The 22202-nt window shown below is 38.5% G+C and overlaps 1 protein-coding gene across 2 annotated transcripts in view; it reads left to right on the plus strand.

The window, feature by feature from the left end:
* The window catches only part of GDPD4 (glycerophosphodiester phosphodiesterase domain containing 4), a 174957-nt gene that overhangs the window by 26140 nt on the left and 126615 nt on the right, over positions 1 to 22202 (plus strand). For both annotated transcript variants that reach the window (XM_059188225.1, XM_059188232.1), the window contains exons 4-6: positions 4818 to 4911; positions 7307 to 7366; positions 22080 to 22178. In XM_059188225.1, the coding sequence (XP_059044208.1) occupies positions 4818 to 4911; positions 7307 to 7366; positions 22080 to 22178 (253 nt within the window). The remainder of the gene's footprint in view (positions 1 to 4817; positions 4912 to 7306; positions 7367 to 22079; positions 22179 to 22202) is intronic.

Consider the following 22202-nt stretch of genomic DNA (forward strand, 5'->3'; position numbering starts at 1 on the left):
TTTGAGAAGGATTAGTAATTTTCTAAATATTTGGTAAAATTCACCAGCAAAACAATCTGGCCCCAGGATTTTCTTTGTTGGAAAGTTTTTGATTACTGATTTAGTCTCCTCACTCAGTATCAGTCTGTTTAGATTTTCTATTTCTTCATGATTCATTTTTGGTAGATTGTATGTTTCTAGGAATTTACCTATTTCTTCTAGGTTGTCTAGTTTGTTGGCATATAGTTGGTCATAGAAGTTGCTTATGATCCTTTTTATTTCTGTGGTAATCAGTTGGAGTGTCCACATTTTCATTTGTAATTTTATTTATTTGGGTCCTCTCTTTCTTCCTTGGTCAGTCTTGCTACAAGTTTGTTGGATTTGTTTACTTTTTCAAAAGTCAACTTTTAATTTTGTTAATCTTTTCTGCTTTTTGCCTGTTCTTTGTTTTACTCATTTACAAAATAAATTGGCCCTTGAATGAAGGGAAGGCCTTGCAGGACCTTGCTACACAACCAAAAGAATATACTGTCAGTCTTCCTCATCGTTTTACCCCCAAAGAATCTCTGGTCATTTACCAAGGTGGTTGTGCATGGGGTTGTACTTTTGGGGGGATTAATGGACATTGGTGCTGAATCGATATGAATTTCTGGAGATTTTAAAAACACCACTGACTTACTAGTCAGAGTAAGGCTTTCAGATGACAGGTAATGGATGGCACTTTGGCTCATGTCCATCTGAACAGTGGGTCTAGTGTGTCCCCAGACCTACTTTGTGGTTATTTCACTAGTTCTGGAATGTATAGTTGGAATAAACATACTCAGCAGCAAGCAGAATTCTCACTAAAACTCCATCATCAAATGGAAGTTGTATATATGAGTGCATTCCCACAGGTTCTAATGCCATAAATAAGTTTCATGGGCAATTTTCCCTTGCTACTATAGCAGATTACTACCAATTGGGTGGCATAAAACAATATGCATTCATTAGCTCATAGTTCTGTAGGTCAGAAGTCAGACATACTCAGCTGGGTACTCTGCTTAGGATCTTATAATGCTGAAATCAAGGTGCCAGCTGGCCTGATATTTTATCTGTAGTTCTGAGTGAGAATACACTTAGAGATTTCTTCAAGTTATTGGCACAATCCGTGTATTTCTGGAGTTGTAGGAATGAAGTCCCCTTTCTTTGGCGGTTGTCAGATGGAAGTGTTCTCACCTGCTAGAGGCCTGCATTCTTTAGGCCAGTGGCCTTCTCTATCTTCAAAGCTAACAACTGGGTGTCAAGTCCTTCTCACACTGCAAATTTCTCTGAGTTCTTTTTCATCTCCCTTTCTCTTATGTCCTCATCTTCTGATTTTAAGAGTTCATGTAATTACACTGGATTTACCCAGATAAACCAGGTTAATCTCCCTATTTTATTTTATTTTATTTTTTAATTAACATATAATGTATTATTGTTTCAGGGCTACTGGTCTGTAAATCACCAGTCTTACACAATTCACAGCACTCACCATAGCACATAGTCTTCCCAGTGTCCATCACCGAGCCACCCCATCCTTCCCTCCCTCCTCCCCTCCAGCAACACTCAGTTTGTTTCCTGAATTAAGAGTCTCTTATGATTTGTCTCCTTCTCTGGTTTCATCTTGTTTCATTTTTCACCTCTCTTCCCCTATGATTCTCTGTCTTGTTTCTCAAATTCTTCATATCAGTGAGATCATATAATTGTCTTTCTCTGATTTACTTACTTCACTTAGCATAATACCTTCTAGTTCCATCCACGTTGTTGTGAATGACAAGATTTTTTTGATTACTCCATAATATTCATATATATTTATATATACACCACATCTTCTTTACCCATTCATCTGTTGATGGATATCTAGGCTCATTCCATAGTTTGGCTGTTGTGGACATTGTTGTTATAAACATTGGGATGCAGTTACCCCTTCAGATCACTACCTTTGTATCTTTGGGGTAAATGCTCAGTAGTGCAGTTTCTGGGTTGCAGGGAAGCTCTATTTTTAACTGTTGGAAGAACCTCGATACCGTATTCCAGGTGGCTGCAACAGCTTGCATTCCCACCAACAATGTAGGAGGGTTCCCCTTTCTTGATATCCTCACCAATATCTGTCGTTTCCTGACTTGCTAATTTCTGACTGGTGTGAGGTGGTCTCTCACTCTGGTTTTGATTTGTATTTCCATGATGCTGAGTGATGTTGAGCACTAATATGCATTGGCGGAAGATGCAAGAAAGCTGCATTGTGCAGCTATGGGAAAGCAGGGATGGGGTCCTGGAAGAGTTCTTTAAGCACCAGTGCAATAAATGTGGATTTAGACAAAGTTGTGTTGACTAGGCTGTCCTAACGGGCTTTCTCTATTGTAGGATAGAGAAAAGGGACACGTGATTATGGTGCTAGGTTTATATAAAACAAATGACCTAGAGCAGAGAGAATGCTGCTTGAAAATATTAAGTTATAAGAAGCCTAAATTGGACAGTCCATGTAGAGTGAGCCTACTGCATATTCATCAGCGACCATATATTCCCAGATTAAAGGAGTGATGACCAAGAAAGACTTGCTTTTTCAATTCCCACTGATGTGTAGTCAGTCACTTAAGCTTACTCTTTTTATTTTATTTTATTTTATTTTATTTATTTATTTGATGCAGAGAGACACAATGAGAGAGGGAACACAAGCAGGGGGAATGGGAGAGGGAGAAGTAGGCTTCCAGTTGAGCAGGGAGCCCCATGGGGGCTCTATCCCAGGACCCTAAGATCATGACCTGAACCAAAGGCAGATGCGTAATGACTAAGCCACCCAGGTGCCCCAAGCTTACTCTTTTTCATTCTTCTCACTTGCTTTTGTTATCTGCCCTCTGCCCCAAACCACCACCAAGCGTGAGTGCAGATGAATGGAACAGGAAGAAGTAGAATAGGGAGGGAGGAAAAAAAAAAAAATCACAGCTCTTCCTTTGCCTGAAGTTCATAGCAGGTGGATGAGAACTTCACTTAAGTTTGGTGAGAGAATTTTTTGTTTTTGTTTTTGTTTTTAAAGATTTTATTTATTTATTTGACAGAGAGAGAGATCACAAGCAGGCAGAGAGAGAGAGAGGGAAGCAGGCTCCCCGCTGGGCAGAAAACCCTATGTGGGATCACGACCTGAGCTGAAGACAGAGGTTTAACTCACTGAGCCACCCAGGCACCCCGGTGAGAGAGTTTTGAGCTGAACTAAACTAGTAATAATATTTACATGAGATTGAATATGCAAAATAAGGTTGAAAAGAAGTGGAAAAAAAATCTAATGTGGCTAGAGAAATGATTGGAAAAGATAGAGGCACCATTAAATGGCAAACCTTAGTTTTCCATTCTTACTTGAAAGCAAAGCCTATGTCATTTCTTGTTTAAGCTATTTGATTAATCCTTTGGCTGTATCTAGACTGATAGTAAGTCCATATTTTATTTTCAAGAACTTTGATTGTTTTGATTATCCCTGTGCTTGTATTAAAACATCATATTCTTGGGGCCCCTGCCTGGTTCAGTCAGTAGAACATGTGGCTCTTGATCTTGGGGTTGTAAATTCAGTCCTCATGGTGGATATAGAGATTGCTTAAAAGCTTAAAAAAAAAAAAAGCAAAAACATATTCTTGTTACATGGATATTAGTCCTTCCTATATTTCTCTAAAATTCTTAAATATATTTGTTTTGTGATTCTTTTATGATTGCTCTATTGCTCTGTTTTCTTGGATGCAAGTTACTCTATTTGTCAGCTTTATTGGATTCGTTTGTTGATGATTTCTGATTTTTGCTTATAAGCTCACGTTCTACCAAATGCTGTTCCCGGTGTCTTGGTTTGTGATACTTCTCAATATGGTGACTACTTGTCTGTTTCTTTCTTCTGGGTGTGTCTTATAGGCCCTGACCAAAGAGAATTTCCTTTGTTATTTTTAATGTGGTTATATGTTCATTAATCTATATTTTATAGTATTAAAATATAATTTCCCTAGGTTTTATATTGAGAGAAGGTAATTTCTGTTATATGGAAATGAGTCTAAATTATTTGACATGTAATATCTAGACCAAGTATAACACTGTTTCTCTTGGCAAATCATTATCATATCATATCTCTCATAATCTACTTTCAGAACAGAACACATCTGAACGGTTTTTGTGTTTTTTTAAAAAAAGATTTTATTTATTTATTTGACAGATCACAAATGGGCAGAGAGGTAGGCAGAGAGGGAGAAGCAGGCTCCCCACAGAGCAGAGAGCCCAATGCAGGGCTCAATCCCAGGACCCTGAGATCATGACCTGAGCCAAAGGCAGAGGCCTAACCCACTGAGCCACCCAGGTGCCCCTTGAACTGTTTTTAAAAGGCCCAAATCTTTTAGCTCTAGCATAGAGCAATTAATACAGTAACTATGGTTACAAGTATGATGGAAAACATATGCAAATGGTCAAAGAAACTGCCAAAATGGAAAGTACCAGTTTTATTAAGGTGGTGAACTTATGGATGACTTTTTCTCTTTTGACTTTCCAGAATTTCTGTATTATTATTTTTTTGAAGAGGACATAATTTTTGAGTATATATTCTAAATAACTTTAAAAAAATCCTACCACTAATACAGACCCCTCCCCCCAGTAAAGTACCCAGTTGCCTCTAGGATAAAGTTAAAACTTCTCAACCAAATATCTCCAAAACTTTTCACAGATATGTTCCCAGATTGCTTCTCTTATCTTCTTCCATTTTCTTATGCTTTATTTAGTCCAGTCTTGTTCCCCACCCTTGACACAGACACTACTAATTTCTGCTATGTTTTAAGGATTGAAACACATTTTTGCAGGGTCATTTTTCTAGGTACAGGATACTGGTTCTTTTGGTCCATTGTTTTGCTGAGTTTATTTGGGATCCTGGCTGCCTACAGTACATTGCTGGTGGTGAGTAATATTTCATTGCGGTTGGTGAGTAATGTTTTGCATTTCTCCTACTCTCTTCCTGAGTAGCCTTGTGAGGTGCTCCTGTCTGGGATGGCATCCAGTAGGTGCTGGGAGCCTTCATAACCTAAGATCACTCTTGTCTTAGCAGAGTTGGGGTTTACATCAGCTACTTGAATCTTAGGCACAAAGGATGGATGGAGGAAAGAAAGGCTTGCGCTGTTAGACCATCTGTTTTACAACCTTCCCTTTTAAAGTGTGGCAGAACATCCTTTTTCTAATCTTGTTTCATAACCTATTTTATGGTTTACTCGATGTTGTTACGTTAAATGCTCCAGATTCACATTAGCAGTACCTTTACATATTGAACTACCTCATTTCATATCCTGTCTCCTGAGAATCAGTCTTTCCGAGCCTTATAAATTAGCTAGTTTTTCAAACCTATTCTAAGGTGCAAATGAACATTAGTCCTCTAGTTTAGGTGCAGAGTACATTTTAGCAAGTCTTTTGGCAAAGAGTGACCCTGTCTCTATTGCCTGACATAGTAGTATAGTGTGGTATGAGAAATTCAGGCCAAGCAAGAGAAAAGTCTGTAGAAGTGGAAAGCTACGGGAGGATAACTTTCAGGTAATGGGAGTTTTTCAGTGCCCACTTATCTATAGAATGTATATATCTTTATCCGATTTCACAATTCACTGTCCTTACTGATTTCTTTTATGATACAGAAGACCCCAACCCACCAAATCCATTGCCATTTGCATTTTTTCAACAAAATTTATTAATCACTGTATGAGTGATAAGCACTGAGTATACAGTGATCAACAAAACATGCAGTTTCTGTTTTCATGCACAGTACTTCCAAGAGATAGGTATGAGACGTGAAGTTAGTGTCTTAATTCAATGAATTTAGACTCTAGTAGGGCAACTAACTCATAGATAAAAATAACTAACACAGGCAGAACATTGTATTTGTCATTAGAGAGACCTAAAAAAAGTTCTGCATGGGTTCTGAGAAGGAAAAGGTGACTTACAGCCAAGAGGATTAAGTAAGGTTTCTTGGAAGAAGTGACACTGATGTGTGATCTTGAAGGGATGGTGGATTTGGACACGTGTATATGGGGATGGGGGAAGACCATTCCAGGCTGTGGAATATTATGACAAATGTGCATGACAAAAATTTGGAATGTGACTACATAAGAGGGCAAAGTCAGTTCTGTTAGCATGTAGGGAACACAGCTAAAAAGATGGGCTTGTGACAGATTTTGGAAGGTCTGGAAATAGGGCTAAGATATTTGGCATTAATCAGATTTCTATTTTAGGAAAACCGTCCTGAAAATTGTGGTGTAGAGGGTGGCTATAGGCAGGGAGGGTGGCTAGAAACTTTTTAATGGGGAAAATGCAGATGAAGGATGTGCTCTGGGCAAAACTCTGACCACTGACTTGTACTGCTCTTATACACAGTGAACATGAACTGGTATAGCTAGCTTCTAAGGTGGGAATGAATTCTAGTGTTTCAACAAGGCAGTTTATTATAACTACAACCGACTTTTTACTCTACCCTACTTCTTTTTGGATACATACAGGGACAACAACAGTGCACAAAGAGGAAAACCTTAGTTCTATTTCTATTGTTAGGTTACTTTGTAACCCTGGTCAGTCATATAACCCTTTGAACCTCCATTTCTTTTCTTTCAAATGAGAATGATAATATTTTTTAAAAATGGTATTTTATTGGGCTGGATAAAGAACAAATGAAATCAGATACATAAAATTATTTTGATAAAAAGTTTAAGACCTTTATACATTCCAACTCTCATTAATATCCTGAGCATCTAAGGGTTCTGATTTTGTTTTCCTCTCCATAGTGACTTTTAGACTGGTTAGAGTAGATTCAAATCTAATTAAGATTTATTGACTAAATATCAGGTTAACAACAGTAGTTAAGAGATGTAACAATGGCACTGATTCCTCGAGAAAGAGCTTTTTAATAGCCCTTGGAAGGGCTGGCCTCTGCCTTCTTTCACAAGTGGGTCTAAGTAATACCAGGAATATAGTTCATCATGGGGAAAAGAAATTGGTAGGAACTCAAGAAGTGTATCAGTGTGGTGAGTGTTATGAGATTCCAGAGATGAAAATAATTCTTCCTGGGGATGCCGGTGAATGTTACAAATAGAGGTGACATTTGAACTGCCTTTGAAGAAGCATCAGTGGTGAGGGGAGAGAGAACTTCTCAGGCAGGGGAGCCTCATGGCAGACAACCAGAGGCTGCAAAGTGCAGGCATAGCGAGAAGTGAATGTAGTGCCGGACTGTGAAAGGAATTTTGAGCTACAGAACACTGCTTTGGGGAGTAACTTGTTGATTTCAACATAACCTCCTTTTTCTTCTTTGCTTTTCCAGGTACTTGCATTTTTGTTGGTTTGGGAAGGGTATGAACCAAACCTGCACTGGTTTCACAAGGTAGGATACTGAACCTTTGTAGGAGACCTTGGGCCATGACTGACTGTGCCTCTCAGGCACTCAGTGTTAAGTAGAGTCATCCTTCTTTCATTGTTCCCCTTAGAAAGAAGAGATCTATTTATATTGCTTTAACTGAAATAATTTAATTTCTAACAGATGTAACTGATTTACTGAAGGGACTGAACTCAAACTTCATTTTTCTTTTTTTCTTCTTTTTTTTACCATTTGTTGTTAAACTCACTCTGTGACTGTTATTCCCCTTTTGCCTAAGTAACATCTTAGGCAAACTCCATTACTTTCTCGGTCTTTTATAGTCATAAGAACATTCTCATTTCCGTCATTGAAAATTTTAGTTCATTGTAATAACAAAATCTTCAACATTATAAGATTTTTCCTCTCCTTTTTTGGACCTGACCCAGGCCTGGAAGCTTGCAGTGATAGAGCATGATGGTCCTTCTAACTCTCTTTTCACCAGAATAGGGCACAGGGGAAAGGGAGTAGGATAAAAGAACACAGTTGCGCAAAGAGGGGCAAGAGGGTCATCTGAGGTTGATGCTTTCAGGACCAGGTAAATTTACAGTTGGCTTTTTATCTGACAGACTTTTTCATTCATTTTTTTTTAAAGATTTGATTTATTTATTTGACAGACAGAGATCACAGGTAGGCAGAGAGGCAGGCAGAGAGGTAGGCAAACAGGCTCCCGGCTGAGCAGAGAGCCCAATGTGGGACTTGATCCAAGGACACTGAGATCATGATCTGAGCCGAAGGAAGGCGCTTAACCCACTGAGCCACCCACGTGCCCCCCAACAGGCTTTTTCTAGGTGTATTTTCAGAGACTTCTGCTGAGAACTTTGACTATACCTTTCTTGGTAGAGTCAGTATCTGTCTTCCTATACACCCAGAAATTTCTTGAGGTTTTTTCAACCTTCCCTTATTTTGGAGCCCTTTTAAATGACCCCAGAATGGTGTGTCTCAAGGGATCTGTATTTGTTCCACAGCAAGCAGCATCTGTGCCCCAATATCTGCTAACGTGCAGCTCATTTCCAACATAGCCTCCCTCATTTTGTCCTGCTATGGGCTTGAACAGCTCCAGCCCCAGCCTCTTGCCTTTCTAAAGATTTTTTTTTCAGGCATGGTTTGTTACCATATCTTGTTTTTCCCAAACCCAGGAACATATCAAACTCTGAGTGGTCCCCTTAAGTTTTCTCCTATTCAAATGAGATCTATGAACTGAAAATATAAATTTAAGAGTTATTAGAACAGATCAAAATTGAAGTTATAAGATCTTACAGGGAAAGAATATAGATTGAGAAGTGAAAAAATAAGCCTTATTGAGATCACCATCTGTTTTGGAGTTGGGACACCATGATCAGTTAGTCACTACTGAGAGTCATGTGAAATCTAAAGAAGAAGACAAATGAATAGACAAAAAGCAAAATCAGACTGATAAATACAAAGAACAGTTGGTTGCAGGGGAGTAGGGGTGGGGGGTGCTGGGCAAAATGGGTAAAGGGGAGCAGGAGATACAGGCTTCCACTTAGGAAATGACTAAGTCACAGGACTAAAAGGTACAGTATAGGGAATATAGTCTGCGGTGTTCCAGTAATGTTGCATGGTGACAGATGGTAGTTACACTTGGGGTGAGCATAGTAACATAGTTGTTGAAAATGAAAATGCTAATTTGAAAAGATAATGAACCCCTGTGTTTATCACAGCATTATTTATGGTAGCTAACATATGGAAGTAGTCTATGTCCATCAGTAGATGAATGGATAAAGAAGATGTGGTATACATACATAATGGAATATTACTCAGCCATAAAAAATGAGATCTTGATATTTACAACAACATGGATGGGCCTAAAGAATATTATGCTCAGTGAAATAAGTCAGAGAAAGACAAATACCATATGATTTCACTTGTATTTAGATTCTAAAAAACAAAGCAAGTAAGCAAACAAAAACTAGAAAAAAACCCTGAAAATACAGAGAACAAACTGGTGGTTGCCAGAGGGGAGGTAGGAGGGAATAAGCCAAAAGAGGGTAATGGAGTGTGGAGTGGAAGTTATAGCTTCCAGTCACAGAATTAATGTTACAGAAATGAAAGGTGGTACAGCATAGGGAATATAGTCAATGGTATTGTAATAGTGTTGTATGGATGATAGATGGTAGCTTGAGGTGAGCATATCATAATACATAGATTTACCCAATCATTATGTTATACGCCTGAGACTTTTGGAACATTGTGTGCCAACTATATTTCAATGAAAAAAACCCACACCCCACATTTAAAGTCCAAAGAACAGATTGTATCTTAATAGAAGAGGAAGGACATTTTTCTGAGTAACTGCATTTGACAGGTTCACATTTTTCTAAGAGAAAATGTTTTATATGTACTTTCTAATTGCCTGTATCCTTTGAATCATTAATAAAAAGTTTGGTGTTGAGTAGATCATAGAATCCTATGAGATTCATATGAGTCTGATTTGACAATTAAACCCTTATGTTGGGATGCTTCTGTTTTTTCAGTAGGCAACTTAAAGATTTCTGCATCTTTGTACATAGGAGAGATTGGCATGTATAGGCATACCTTATGTCACTCTGCTTCAGTTTATTGCAGTTTGCAGATACTTTTCCTTTATTACTGTATACTGTATTGTTTGTTTCAGGGGCACAGATCTGTGATTCATCAGTCTTACACAATTCACAGCACTCCCCATAGCATAGACCCTCCCCAATGTTCATCACACAGCCACTCCATTCCTCCTACCCCCCTCCACTCTAGCAACCCTCAGTTTGTTTCCTGAATTAAGAGTCTTTTATGGTTTGTCTCCCTCTCTGGTTTCATCTTATTTCATTTTTCTCTCCCTTCCGTTATGATCCTCTGTCTTGTTTCTCAAATTCTTCAGTCAGTGAGATCATATGATAATTTTCTTTCTCTGATTGACTTATTTCACTCAGCAAAATGCCCTCTATTTCCATACACGTCGTTGTAAATAGCAAGATTTCAGTTTTTTGATGTCTGCATAATATTCCATTGTGTATATATATATATATATATATATATATATATATATATATACACCATATCTTCTTTATCCATTCATCTGTTGATGGACATCTAGGCTCTTTCCATAGTTTGGATACTATGGACATTGCTGCTGTAAACATTATGGTGCATATGCCCCTTCAGATCACTGCATTTTTATTTTTAGGGTAAATACCCAGTAGTACGGTTGCTGGGTTATAGGGTTGCTGTATTTTCAACATTTTGAGGAACATCCATACTGTTTTCCAGAGTGACTGCACCATCTTGCATTCCCACCAACAATGTAGGAGGGTTCCCCTTTCTTGACATCCTCACCAACATCTGTTGTTTCCTGAATTGTTAATTTTAGCCATTCTGACTGGTGTGAGATTGTATCTCATTGTGGTTTTGATTTGTTTTTCCCTGATGCTGAGTGATGTTGAGCACTTTTTCATGTGTTTCTTGGCCATTTGGATGTCTTCGTTGCAGAAATATATGTTCATGTCTTCTGCCCATTTCTTGATTGGATATTTGTTCCTTGGGTATTGAATTTGATAAGTTCTTTACAGATTTTGGATACTACCCCTTTCTCTGCTATGTCATTTGCAAATATCTTCTCCCATCCTGCCAGTTGTCTTTTCGTTTTGTTGACTGTTTCCTTTGCTGCACAAAAGCCTTTGATCTTGATGAAGACCCAGGAGTTCATTTTTGCTTTTGATTCTCTTGCCTCTGGAGATGTGTCTAAGCAAGAAGTTGCTGTGGTTGAGGACAAAAAGGTTGCTGCCAGTGTTCTCTTCTAGGATTTTGATGGATACCTGCCTTACATTTAGGTCTTTCGTGCATTTTGAGTTTATTTTGTGTACAGTGGGAGAAAGTTGTCTAGGTTCATTCTCCTACATGTGGGTGTCCAATTTTCCCAACACCATTTGTTGAAGAGACTGTGTTTTTTCCATTGGACGTTCCTTCCTGCCTTGTCGGAAGAGTAGTTGACCATAGAGTTGAGGGTCCATTTCTGGGCTCTCTATTCTGTTCCATTGATCTGTGTGTCTGTTTTTGTGCCAGTATCGTACTGTCTTGATGATTACAGCTTTGTAATAGAGCTTAAAGTCTGGAATGTGATGCCGCTACCTTTAGTTTCTTTTTCAGCATTCCTCTGGCTATTTGGGGACTTTTCTGGTTCCATATAAATTTTAGGATTATTTGTTCCATTTCTTTGGAAACAGTTGATGGTATTTTGATAGGGATTGCATTAAATGTGTAGTAGATTGCTTTCAGTAGCACAGACATTTTCACAATATTTGTTCTTCCAATCCATGAGCATGGAACGTTTTTCCATTTCTTTGTGTCTTCCTCAGTTTCTTTCATGAGTACTCTATATTTTTCTGAGTACAGATTCTTGGCCTCTTTGATTAGGTTTATTCCTAGATGTCTTAAGGTTTTGGGTGCAATTGCGAATGGGATTGACACTTTAATTTCTCTTTCTTCTGTCTTGCTGTATAAAAATACAACTAATTTCTGTGCATTGATTTTATATCCTGACACTTTATTGAATTCCTGTATGAGTTCTAGCAGTGTTGGAGTGGAGTCTTTTGGGTTTTCCACATGAAGTATCATATCATCTACAAAGAGGTTTGACTTCTTCTTTGCGAATTTGGATGATTTTATTTCTTTTTGTTGTCTGATTTCTGAGGCTAGGACTTCTAGTACTATGTTGAATAGCAGTGGTGATAGTGGACATCCCTGCCGCATTCCTAACCTTAGGGGAAAAGCTCTCCGTTTCCCCCACTGAGAATGATTTTTGCTGTGGGTTTTTCATAGATGGCTTTGATGATATTGAGGTGTGTACCCTCTATCCCTACACTGTGCAGAGTTTTGATCAAGAAAGGATGCTGTACTTTGTCAAATGCTTTCTCAGCATCTATTGAGAGTATCGTATGGTTCTTGTTCTTTCTTTCATTAATGAATTGAATCACATTGACTGAATTGCAGATATTGAACCAATGTTGAAGCCCAGGAATAAATCCCACTTGGTTGTGGTGCATAATCCTTTTAAGGTACTATTGGATCCCATTGACTAGTATTTTGATGAGAATTTTTGGATCCATGTTCATCAGGGATATTGGTCTGTAATTGTCTTTTTTGATGGGATCTTTGTCTGGTTTTGGGATCATGGTAATGCTGGCCTCATAAAATGAGTTTGGGAGTTTCCCTTCCATTTCTGTTTTTTTGGAACAGTTTCAGGAGAATAAGTAATAATTCTTCTTTAAATGTTTGGCAGAATTCCTCTGGGAAGCTGTTTGGTGTTGGACTCTTGTTTTTTGGGAGATTTTTGATGACTGCTTCAATCTCTTTACTAATTATGGGTCTGCTCAGGTTTTCTATTTCTTCCTGGTTCAGTTTTGGTAGCTTATACGTCACTAGGAATGCAACCATTTCTTCCAGATGGTCTAACTTGCTGGTGTATAGTTGCTTGTGGTATGTTCTTGTAATTGTTTGTCTTTCTTTGGTTTTGGTTGTGATCTCTCCTATTTCATTCATAATTTTATTAATTTGGGTCCTTTCTCTTTCTCTTTTGGTCTTAAGTCTGGCCAGGGGTTTATCAGTTGTATTAATTCATTCACAGAACCAGCTTCTAGTTCCGTTTCTCTGTTCTACTGTTCTTTTGGTTTCTCATTCACTGATTTCTGCTCTGATGTTTATTCTTTCTCTTCTCCTGCTGGGTTTAGGCTTTCTTTGCTGTTCTTTCTCTAGCTTCCTTACGTGTTGGGTTAGGTTGTGTATTTGAGACCTTTCTAGTTTCTTGAGAAAGGCTTGTATGGCTATATACATTCCTCTTAGGACCGCTTTTGCTGTATTCCACAGATTTTGAACAGTTGTGTTTTCATGATTTTTTTCAATTCTTCTTTAATTTCCTCATTGACTCATTCATTCTTTAGTAGGATGCTCTTTAGCCTCCATGTATTTGTGTTCTTTCCAACTTTCCTCTTGTGATTGAGTTCTAGTTTCAGAGCATGGTGGTCTGAAAATAAGCAGGGAATGATCCCAGTCTTTTGGTGCTGGTTGAGACCTGATTTGTGACTCAAGATGTGATCTCTTCTGGAGAATGTTCCATGAACACTAGAGAAGAATGTGTATTCTCTTGCTTTTGGTTGGAGTGTTCTGAATGTATCTGTGATGTCCATCTGGTCCAGTGTGTCATTCAAAGCCTTTATGTCCTTGCTGACCTTTTGCTTAGACGATCTGTCCATTTCAGTGAGGAGGGGGGTGTTAACAGGGTCCCCTGTTAATTACTGTATTATTGTCAATGTGTTTCTTTGATTTTGTTATTAGTAGGTTTATATAAGTGGCATATAGGGGCACTTATATAAACATGTTAGGGGCATAGATATTTAAAATTGTTAGATCTTCATGTCGTATGGACCCTTTAAGTATGACATAGTGTTCTTTCTCAACTCTTCTTATCATATTTGGCTTCAGATCTAATTTTTCTGATAAAAAGATTGCCACCCCAGCTGTCTTTTGATGTCCGTTAGCATGGTAAATGGTTTTCCACCCCCTCCCTCTCAATCTGGAGGTGTCTTTGGATCTAAAATGAGCCTCTTGCAGACAGTGTATTGTTGGCTCTTTTTTTTTTTTTTAATCCATTCTGACACCCTGTGTTTTTTTATTGGGACCTTTAGCCCATTTACATTCAGGGTACCTATTGAGAGATATGAATTTGGTGCTATGGTATTGCCTGTAAGGTGACTGTTAAGTGTATATATATTGTCTCTGTTCCTTTCTGGTCTGTTACTTTTAGGCTTTCTCTTTGCTTAGAGGATCCCTTTCAATATTTCCTGTAGGGCTGGTTTTGTGTTTGCAAAGTCTTTTAGTTTTTGTTTGTCCTGGAAGCTTTTTCTCTCTCTCCTTCTATTTTCAGTGAGAGCCTCACTGGATATAGTATTCTTGGCTGCATATTTTTTTCCTTTAGTGCTCTGAATAGATCATGCCAGTCCCTTCTGGCCTGTCATATCTCTGTGGATAGGTCTGCTGCCAATCTAATATTTCTGCCATTGTATGTTACAGTCGTCTTGTCCCAAACTGCTTTCAGGATTTTCTCTTTGTCTGTGAGACTTGTAAGTTTTACTGTTAGATGATGGGGTGTGGACCTATATTTATTGATTTTTGAGGGGGTGTTGTCTGTGCCTCCTGGATTTTTGTTGCCTGTTCCCTCCCCACATGAGTGCTATAATTTGCTCCAGTATACCTTCAGGCCCTCTCTCTCTCTTTCTTCTTCTTCTTCTTGATCCCAATTATTCTAATATTGTTTTGTCTTCTGGTATCACTTATCTCTTGAATTCTCCCCTCGTGATCCAGTAGTTGTTTATCTCTCCTTGTGTCTGCTTCTTTATTCTCCATCATTTGGTCTTCTATATCACTAATTCTTTCTTCTGCCTCATTTATCCTAGCTGTTAGAGCCTCCATTTTTTAAATTATACCTCATTAATAACTTTTTTTTAACTTCAACTTGCTTAGAATTTAGTTCATTTCCCCAGAAAGGGATTCTCTGGTATCTTCTGTGCTTTTTTCAAGCCCAGCTAGTATCTTTAGAGCCATCATTCTGAGCTCTGATTCTGACATCCTTCTAATATCTGTGTTGAATCGGTCTCTGGCAGTAAGTACTGACTCTTGTTCTTTTTTTTTTTTTTTTTTGAGGTAAGCTTTTTTGTTTTGTCATTTTGTCCAGAGAAGAATAGGTGAATGAGGGGACAAAATCCTAAAAGGGTAACAATGATCCCAATTGGAACACCAATTTGTGTTCCCCACCAACAGTGTAACACTAAAGGAATCAGAAGAGACCCACAACCAGGAGGAAAAGAAAGGAAAACAAAGAAGATGGTCAGGCTGGTGACTAGAACCAGCCACACACTATATTTGGGTGTATTTTGGTCTATTGGAAGAAACTGTCTCCCAAAATTTTGAAGAAAGAAAAACTCATATAAGAATAAATATGAAGAGGGGTTGGAATATGACCATAAAGATGCAAATTTAAAAAGATTTTTAAAAAAGGAATTGAGGGCGCCTGGGTGGCTCAGTGGTTAGGCCGCTGCCTTCGGCTCAGGTCATGATCTCAGGGTCCTGGGATCGAGTCCCGCATCGGGCTCTCTGCTCAGCAGGGAGCCTGCTTCCTCCTCTCTCTCTCTCTGCCTGCCTCTCTGCCTACTTGTGATTTCTCTCTGTCAAATAAATAAATAAATAAATCTTTAAAAAAAAAAAAAAAAAAAAAGGAATTGATAAGTTGTTTGAGAAAGGAAAGAAAAATATTTTAAAAAAAGAGAGAGAATGTTATCAGGCAGTAACTAGAACAAAGCCATACACTAGATTTAGGGTATATTTTCGTTTGTTAGAAGAAACTGTATCCCAAAATTTTAAGGAAAGAAAAACTTATATGTATACAAAAAATAAGGTTAATTTAAATGAAGGGATAGACTATGACTCTAAGAATGAAAATTCAAAAAGATTTTCTAGAAAGGTTTTGAGAAGATGGTGGTTAAAATAGGAAAGAGGAAAAATTAAAAGAAAAAGAAAATTTAAAAATTTTAACTTTGAAAGACTAAAGAATCATGGGGGGAAAAACCCTGTGAATTCTATGTGCTATATTCCCTGAGTGTGGGGTTTTGCAGTTCTCATTGACCCATAAGCTTGGTCTTGGCTGGGTGGTCTTGCTGATCTTCTGGGGGAGGGGCCTTTTGCAGTGATTCTCAAATGTCTTTGCCCAAGGTGGAATTACAACATCCTTACCAGGGGCCAGGCTAAGTATTTTGCTCATGTTTGCTCTGGTAGCTTTTGTTTGCTGAGTGCTTTCTGTACAGCTTTGGAGGATGAGAATGAAAATGGCGACCTCCCAATCTCTGGCCTGGAGGAGTTAAGAACTCAGGCCCCACTCCCCAGTGAGCCCTCAGAGAAAGCAGTCAGTCCCTCCTATCTCTCTGGTCTCTGGCCACACTCCGTACTCACCCAGCCTGTGACCGAGCATTTCTGTCTCTGGCACATGACCCCATTTGTTGACTCCAAACCTAGCAGATTCCTGCTGTGTATTCCCAGTGGAGGAAGGGGGTTGGGTCTCCCTGGATCTGGTGGGCCCCTGCTCAAAGAGGCCGACTGTGCTGCAGATCATGAGAGCCCACTTCTTGGTTCCATCTTTGCAGATGGGTTCCTTGATCTGATACCTGGGAGCCCTGCCACACTTGGGCACCCTTAGTCTTTCCATAACCTTGAGGGTCCTGAGGCCACACCATCACACAGAGGGCTTCAGCCCCCACTTAGCCACCAGAGTGACGTCCCTCAGTGGAGCAGACTTCTAAAAGTTCTGATTTTGTGCTTCGCTGCTCTATCCTTTAGTAGCCAGCTGACACAGGCTCTCCCCACCCCACACAGTCTGTCTTCCCATATATCACCTTGGATTCACTTCTCTGCACATCCTGCCTTTCAGAAAGTGGTCACTTTTGTGTTCATAGAATTGCTGCTCTTAGTTTCCTTGATCTCCTATTGAGTTTATAGGTGTTCAGAATATTTTGATAACTATCTGGCTGAATTCCTGGGTCCAGATGAAATGTAAGTCTCCTACTCCTCTGCTATCTTTCTCCTCCCCAGTACATCATTAGTTTTTGATGTAGTGTTCCATGATTCATTGTTTGTGTATAACACCCAGTGTTCTATGCAATCCGTGCCCTTCTTGATACCCTTCGCCAGGCTCATCCATCCCTCCACTTCCCTTCCTTCTTGTTTCCTGGAGTCCATAGTCTCTCATGGTTCATCTCCCACTCTGGTTTCTCCCCTTTCATTTTTTCCTTCTCCTAGTGTCCTCCATGGTATTCCTTATGTTCCACAACTAAGTGAAATGGTATGATAATTGACTTTCTATGTTCGGCTTATTTCACTTAGCATAATCTCCTCTATTGCCAAACATGTTGATGCAAAAGTTGGGTATTCATCATTTTGGATGGCTGAGTAATATTCCATTATGTATATGGACCACATCTTCTTTATCCATTTGTCTGTTGAAGGGCATCTCGGCTCTTTCCACATTTTGGCTATTATGGACATTGCTGCTATGAATGTTAGGGTGCATATGGCCCTTCTTTTCACTACATCTGTATCCTTGGGATAAATACCCAGTAGTGCAATTGCCGGGTCATAGGGTACCTCTATTTTTAATTTTTTGAGGAACCTCCAAACTATTTTCCGAAGTGGCTACACCAATTTGTGTTCCCCACCAACAGTGTAAGAGGGATCCCCTTTCTCCACAACTTTTCCAACATTTGTTTTTTCTTACATTGTTGATTTTTGCCATTCTAACTGGTGAAAGATGGTATCTCAATGTGGTTTTGATTTGAATTTCCGTGACGACTAATGATGTTGAAATAATGTTTTCATGTGTCTGCTAGCCATTTGTATGTCTTCTTTGGAGAAGTGTCTGCTCATGTTTTCTGCCCATTTTTTGACTTATCTGTTTTTTGGGTGTTAAGTTTGAGATCTTTATGGACCTTCAATGTTAGCCCTTTGTCTGTAGTGTCATTTGCAAATTTCTTCTCCCATTCTGTGGATTTCCTCTTTATTTTGTTGATTGTTTCCTTTGTGGTGCAGAAGCTTTTTATCTTGATCAAGTCCCAAAAGTTTATTTTTGCTTTTGTTTCCCTTGCTTTTGGAGACGTGTCTTGGAAGAAGTTGCTGTGGCCGATGTCGAAAAGGTTACTGCCTATGTTCTTCTCTAAGATTTTGAAGGATTTCCTTCTCACATTAAAGTCTTTCATCCAATTAGAGTTTATCTTTGTGTATGATATAAGAGAATGGTCCCAGTTTCATTCTTCTGTATATAGTTGTTCAGTTTTCCCAGTTATGAATGAAAGGGGGAGATCACGACTAACACCAAGGAAATAGAAACAATCATCAGAAATTATTATCAACAGCTATATGCCAATAAGTTAAGCAACCTAGAAGAAATGGATGCATTCCTAGAAACCTGGAAACTTCCAAGACAAACAGGAAGAAATTAACAACCTGAGTAGACCAGTAACTGGTAAGGAGATTGAAGCAGTGATCAAAAACCTCCCAAAAAACAGAGGTCTGGACCTGATGAATTCCCTAGGGATTTCTACCAAACAGTCAAAGAAGAAATAATACCAGTTCTTCTGAAGCTGTTTCAGAAAATAGAAATAGAAGGAAATCTTCCAGACTCTTTCTCTGAGACCAACATTACCTTGACCCGCAAACCAGGCAAAGACCCCATCAAAATAGAGAATTTCAGATCAAGATCCCTGATGAAGATGGATGCCAAAATTCTCAACAAGATCCTAGCTAATAGGATCCAACAGCACATTAAAAGGATTATTCATCACCACCAGGTGGGATATATCCCTGGGATGCAAGGGTGGTTCAACATTTGCAAATCAATGAATGTAATAGAACTCATAAATAAGAGAAGAGAAGAACCACATGGTCTTCTCGATTGATACAGCAAAAGCATCCATTTTGCAAAAGGATGCAAAAGCATCCTTTCCTGATTAAAACTCTTCAAAGTATAGGGATAGAGGGAACATTCCTCAACTTCATAAAATCCATCTGTGAAAAACCCACAGCGAGTTTTGAGATCATTGAGATCAGGAACATGACAAGAATGCCCACTCTTGCCACTATTGTTCAGTATAGTACTAGAAGTCCTAGAAATGGCAATCAGACAACAAAAAGAAATAAAAGGTATTCAAATTGGCAAAGAAGTCAATCTCTCTTCACAGATGATATGATACTCTATGTGGAAAACCCAAAAGTCTCCATCCCCAAATTACTAGAACTCGTGCAACAATTCAGTAATGTGGCAGGATATAAAATCAATGCACAGAAATCAGTTGCTTTCTTATATGTGAACAATGAAACTATAGAAAGAGAAATTAGAAAATTGATTCCATTTGCAATAGCACCAAAAACCACAAGATACCTTGGAATAAACCTAACCAAAGAGGTAAAGGATCTAAGAACTACAAAACACTCATGAAAAAAATTGAAGACACAAAAATTGGAAAAACATCCATGCTCATGGATCAGAAGAATAAACACTGTTAAAACATCTATGCTATTCAGCTCAATCTATACTTTACAAGTCATCCCAATCCCAATGGTACTTTTGAAAATGCTATAACAATCATAAAATTTTGTATTTAACCAGAAAAGACCCTAAATTGCCAATGAAATGTTGAAAAGGAAAAAACTGGGGGCATCATGTTATGATTTCAAGCTATATTACAAAGCTGTGATCACCAAGACAGCATGGTACTAGCAAAATACAGATACATAGACCTGTGGAACAGAATAGAGAGCCGAGATATGGACTCAACTCTGTGGTCAACTAATCTTTGACAAAGTGGGAAAAATACCCAATGGAAGGAAGACAGTCTCTGAAAAAGAGTTTTCTTTTAAAATACTGCTGTTCATTGATAATATACCTGGTCACCCAAGAATTCACATGGAGATGTACAGCAAAATGAATATTGTTTTTATGACTGTTAATACAACATCCATTTTGCAGTCCATGGATCAAGGGATGATTTTGACTACCAACTATTACTATTATTTAAGAAATACATTTTGTAAGGCTAATAACTGCCACAGATAGTGATTCCTCTGATGGACCTGGGCAAAGTAAATTGAAAACCTTCTTGAAGGATTCACTTTCAGGATATCGTGAAGAACATCTGTGATTCATGGGAAGAGGTCAAAATATCAGCATGAACAGGAGTTTGGAAGAAGTGGATTCCAACCCTCATGGATGACTCTCTGAGTGTTTCAAGACACTTGAGGGAGTAACTGCAGACATGGTGGAAATTGCAAGAGAACTAGGATTAGAAGTGAAGCTTGAGGATGTGACAGAATTGCTGTAGTCTTATGGTAAAACTTGAATGGATGAGCAGTTACTTCTCATGGATGAGCAAAGAAAGTGGTTTCTTGATATGGATTCCACTGCTGAAGATGCTGTGAAGATGGATGAAATGACACAAAAGGATTTAGAATATTACATAAACTTAGTTGGTAAAGCAGTAGCAGGGGTTGATAAGATTGGCTCCAGTTTTGAAAGAAGTTTTACTGTGAGTGAAATACTATCAAACAGCATCACATGCTACAGAGAATTCATTCATGAAAGGAAGAGTCAATCAGTGCAGCAGACTTCCTTGTAGTCTTATTTTAAGAAATTTCCATAGCCATCCCAGCCTTCAGCAACCACCACCCTGATGAGATCATTGAGATCTATTGAGTATCTATCAACACTAAGGCAAGACTTTTCACTGGCAAAAACATTATAATTCATTAAAAGCTCAGATGAGGGTTAAAATTTTCAGCAATGAAATATTTTTGAACTAAGGTATATACATTGTTTTTAAAGATGTAATACAATTATATACTTAATTGACTACAGTATGGTATAACCATAATTTTTATATGCACTGGGAAAGCAAAAAATTCATCGACTTGCTTTATTGTAATAATGCCTTTATTGTAGTGATCTGGAACTGAACCTACAGTTATGTCTGAGGTGTGCCTGTACTTTTTCTTTTTCATAATGTCCTTGTTGAGTTGGGGCATGAATGTTTTGTTGGCTATGTAAAACAAGTCAGAATATGTTCCCTCTTTTTATATTCTCTGGAAGAGTTTGTTAAGGATTGGAAATATTTATTCCTTAAATGTTTGGTAAATTAGCCATTGAGGTATTTTATGATAAATTTTGATTATGGATTCAATTACTTTAATAGATAGATAATGGAAAAGAGGTAACTAAACACTCTTTAGTACTGTTCTCACAGTACATATGTAGAAAAATTATACATTTAAAGGAGAAAAACTTGGGTACCTGGGTGGTTCAGTGGGTTAAGCCTCTGCCTTCAGCTCAGGTCATAGTCTCAGGGTCCTGGGATCCAGGCGCACATCGGGCTCCCTGCTCAGCAGGGGGCTTGCTTCCTCCCCACCTCTGCCTGCTTCTCTGCCTATTTGTGATCTTTCTCTCTCTGTCAAATAAATAAATAAATAAATAAATAAATAAAATAAAATAAATCTTTAAAAAAATAAAGGAGAAAACTTAGTTGTGTTTTCTTGGTCTCAATGTTTTTTTCTTTGTGAAGTATATAGTGTTCTGGCAGGCAGATTTCTGTTCCCCTTTGTTCAACAAATATTTATTGGATGCCTATTGTGTGCCAAACATTTTGCAAGGCAGTAAGGATATAATCATAAACATTGTCCTTGATATCATGAATGTTATAGTCTGTTGCAGAAAACATAGAAAAGGCAATTATAGAATACTGTTTACTTGTGAATATATTGAGCCATATAGAAAAGTAGTGAATATTTGTAATAGCCATTGTTGAAGTAGGGTGAGAGGTGCTAAGCAATGCTTAGGGCCCAGCTGAGGCTACAGATGGTAAATTACTAAAGCCAACAGACCACATAGCTGAGTAATTTTTTCCCTGGCCATGCTGTCCAGCGAAGACTTACACACAGAGGTGGTTAAGTGATTGGATCCATTCCATGTTGAAGATTTGCCAGGCAGAGTAAAAGGATGAGGAAATGAAGTCCCGTTGTTGGGACACACATGTAATTCCCCAAAACAGTTCTGATTCAGTCCTAGTGCCTAGATGTCAGGAGATTCTTTCTGTTTCCCCAGGTCCTGGTTCTGCTAGTGATTGTGACAATCTCATTTTTTTTGTGGATTTTATTCACATACTGGAGGGACAGGTGGCTGACTACTGGGTTGTCACTGCAGGTAAGCATCATCCTATAGGTCTAG

Source organism: Mustela lutreola, chromosome 1, assembly GCF_030435805.1.
Source record: "Mustela lutreola isolate mMusLut2 chromosome 1, mMusLut2.pri, whole genome shotgun sequence".
Taxonomy (NCBI): Eukaryota; Metazoa; Chordata; class Mammalia; order Carnivora; family Mustelidae; genus Mustela; species Mustela lutreola.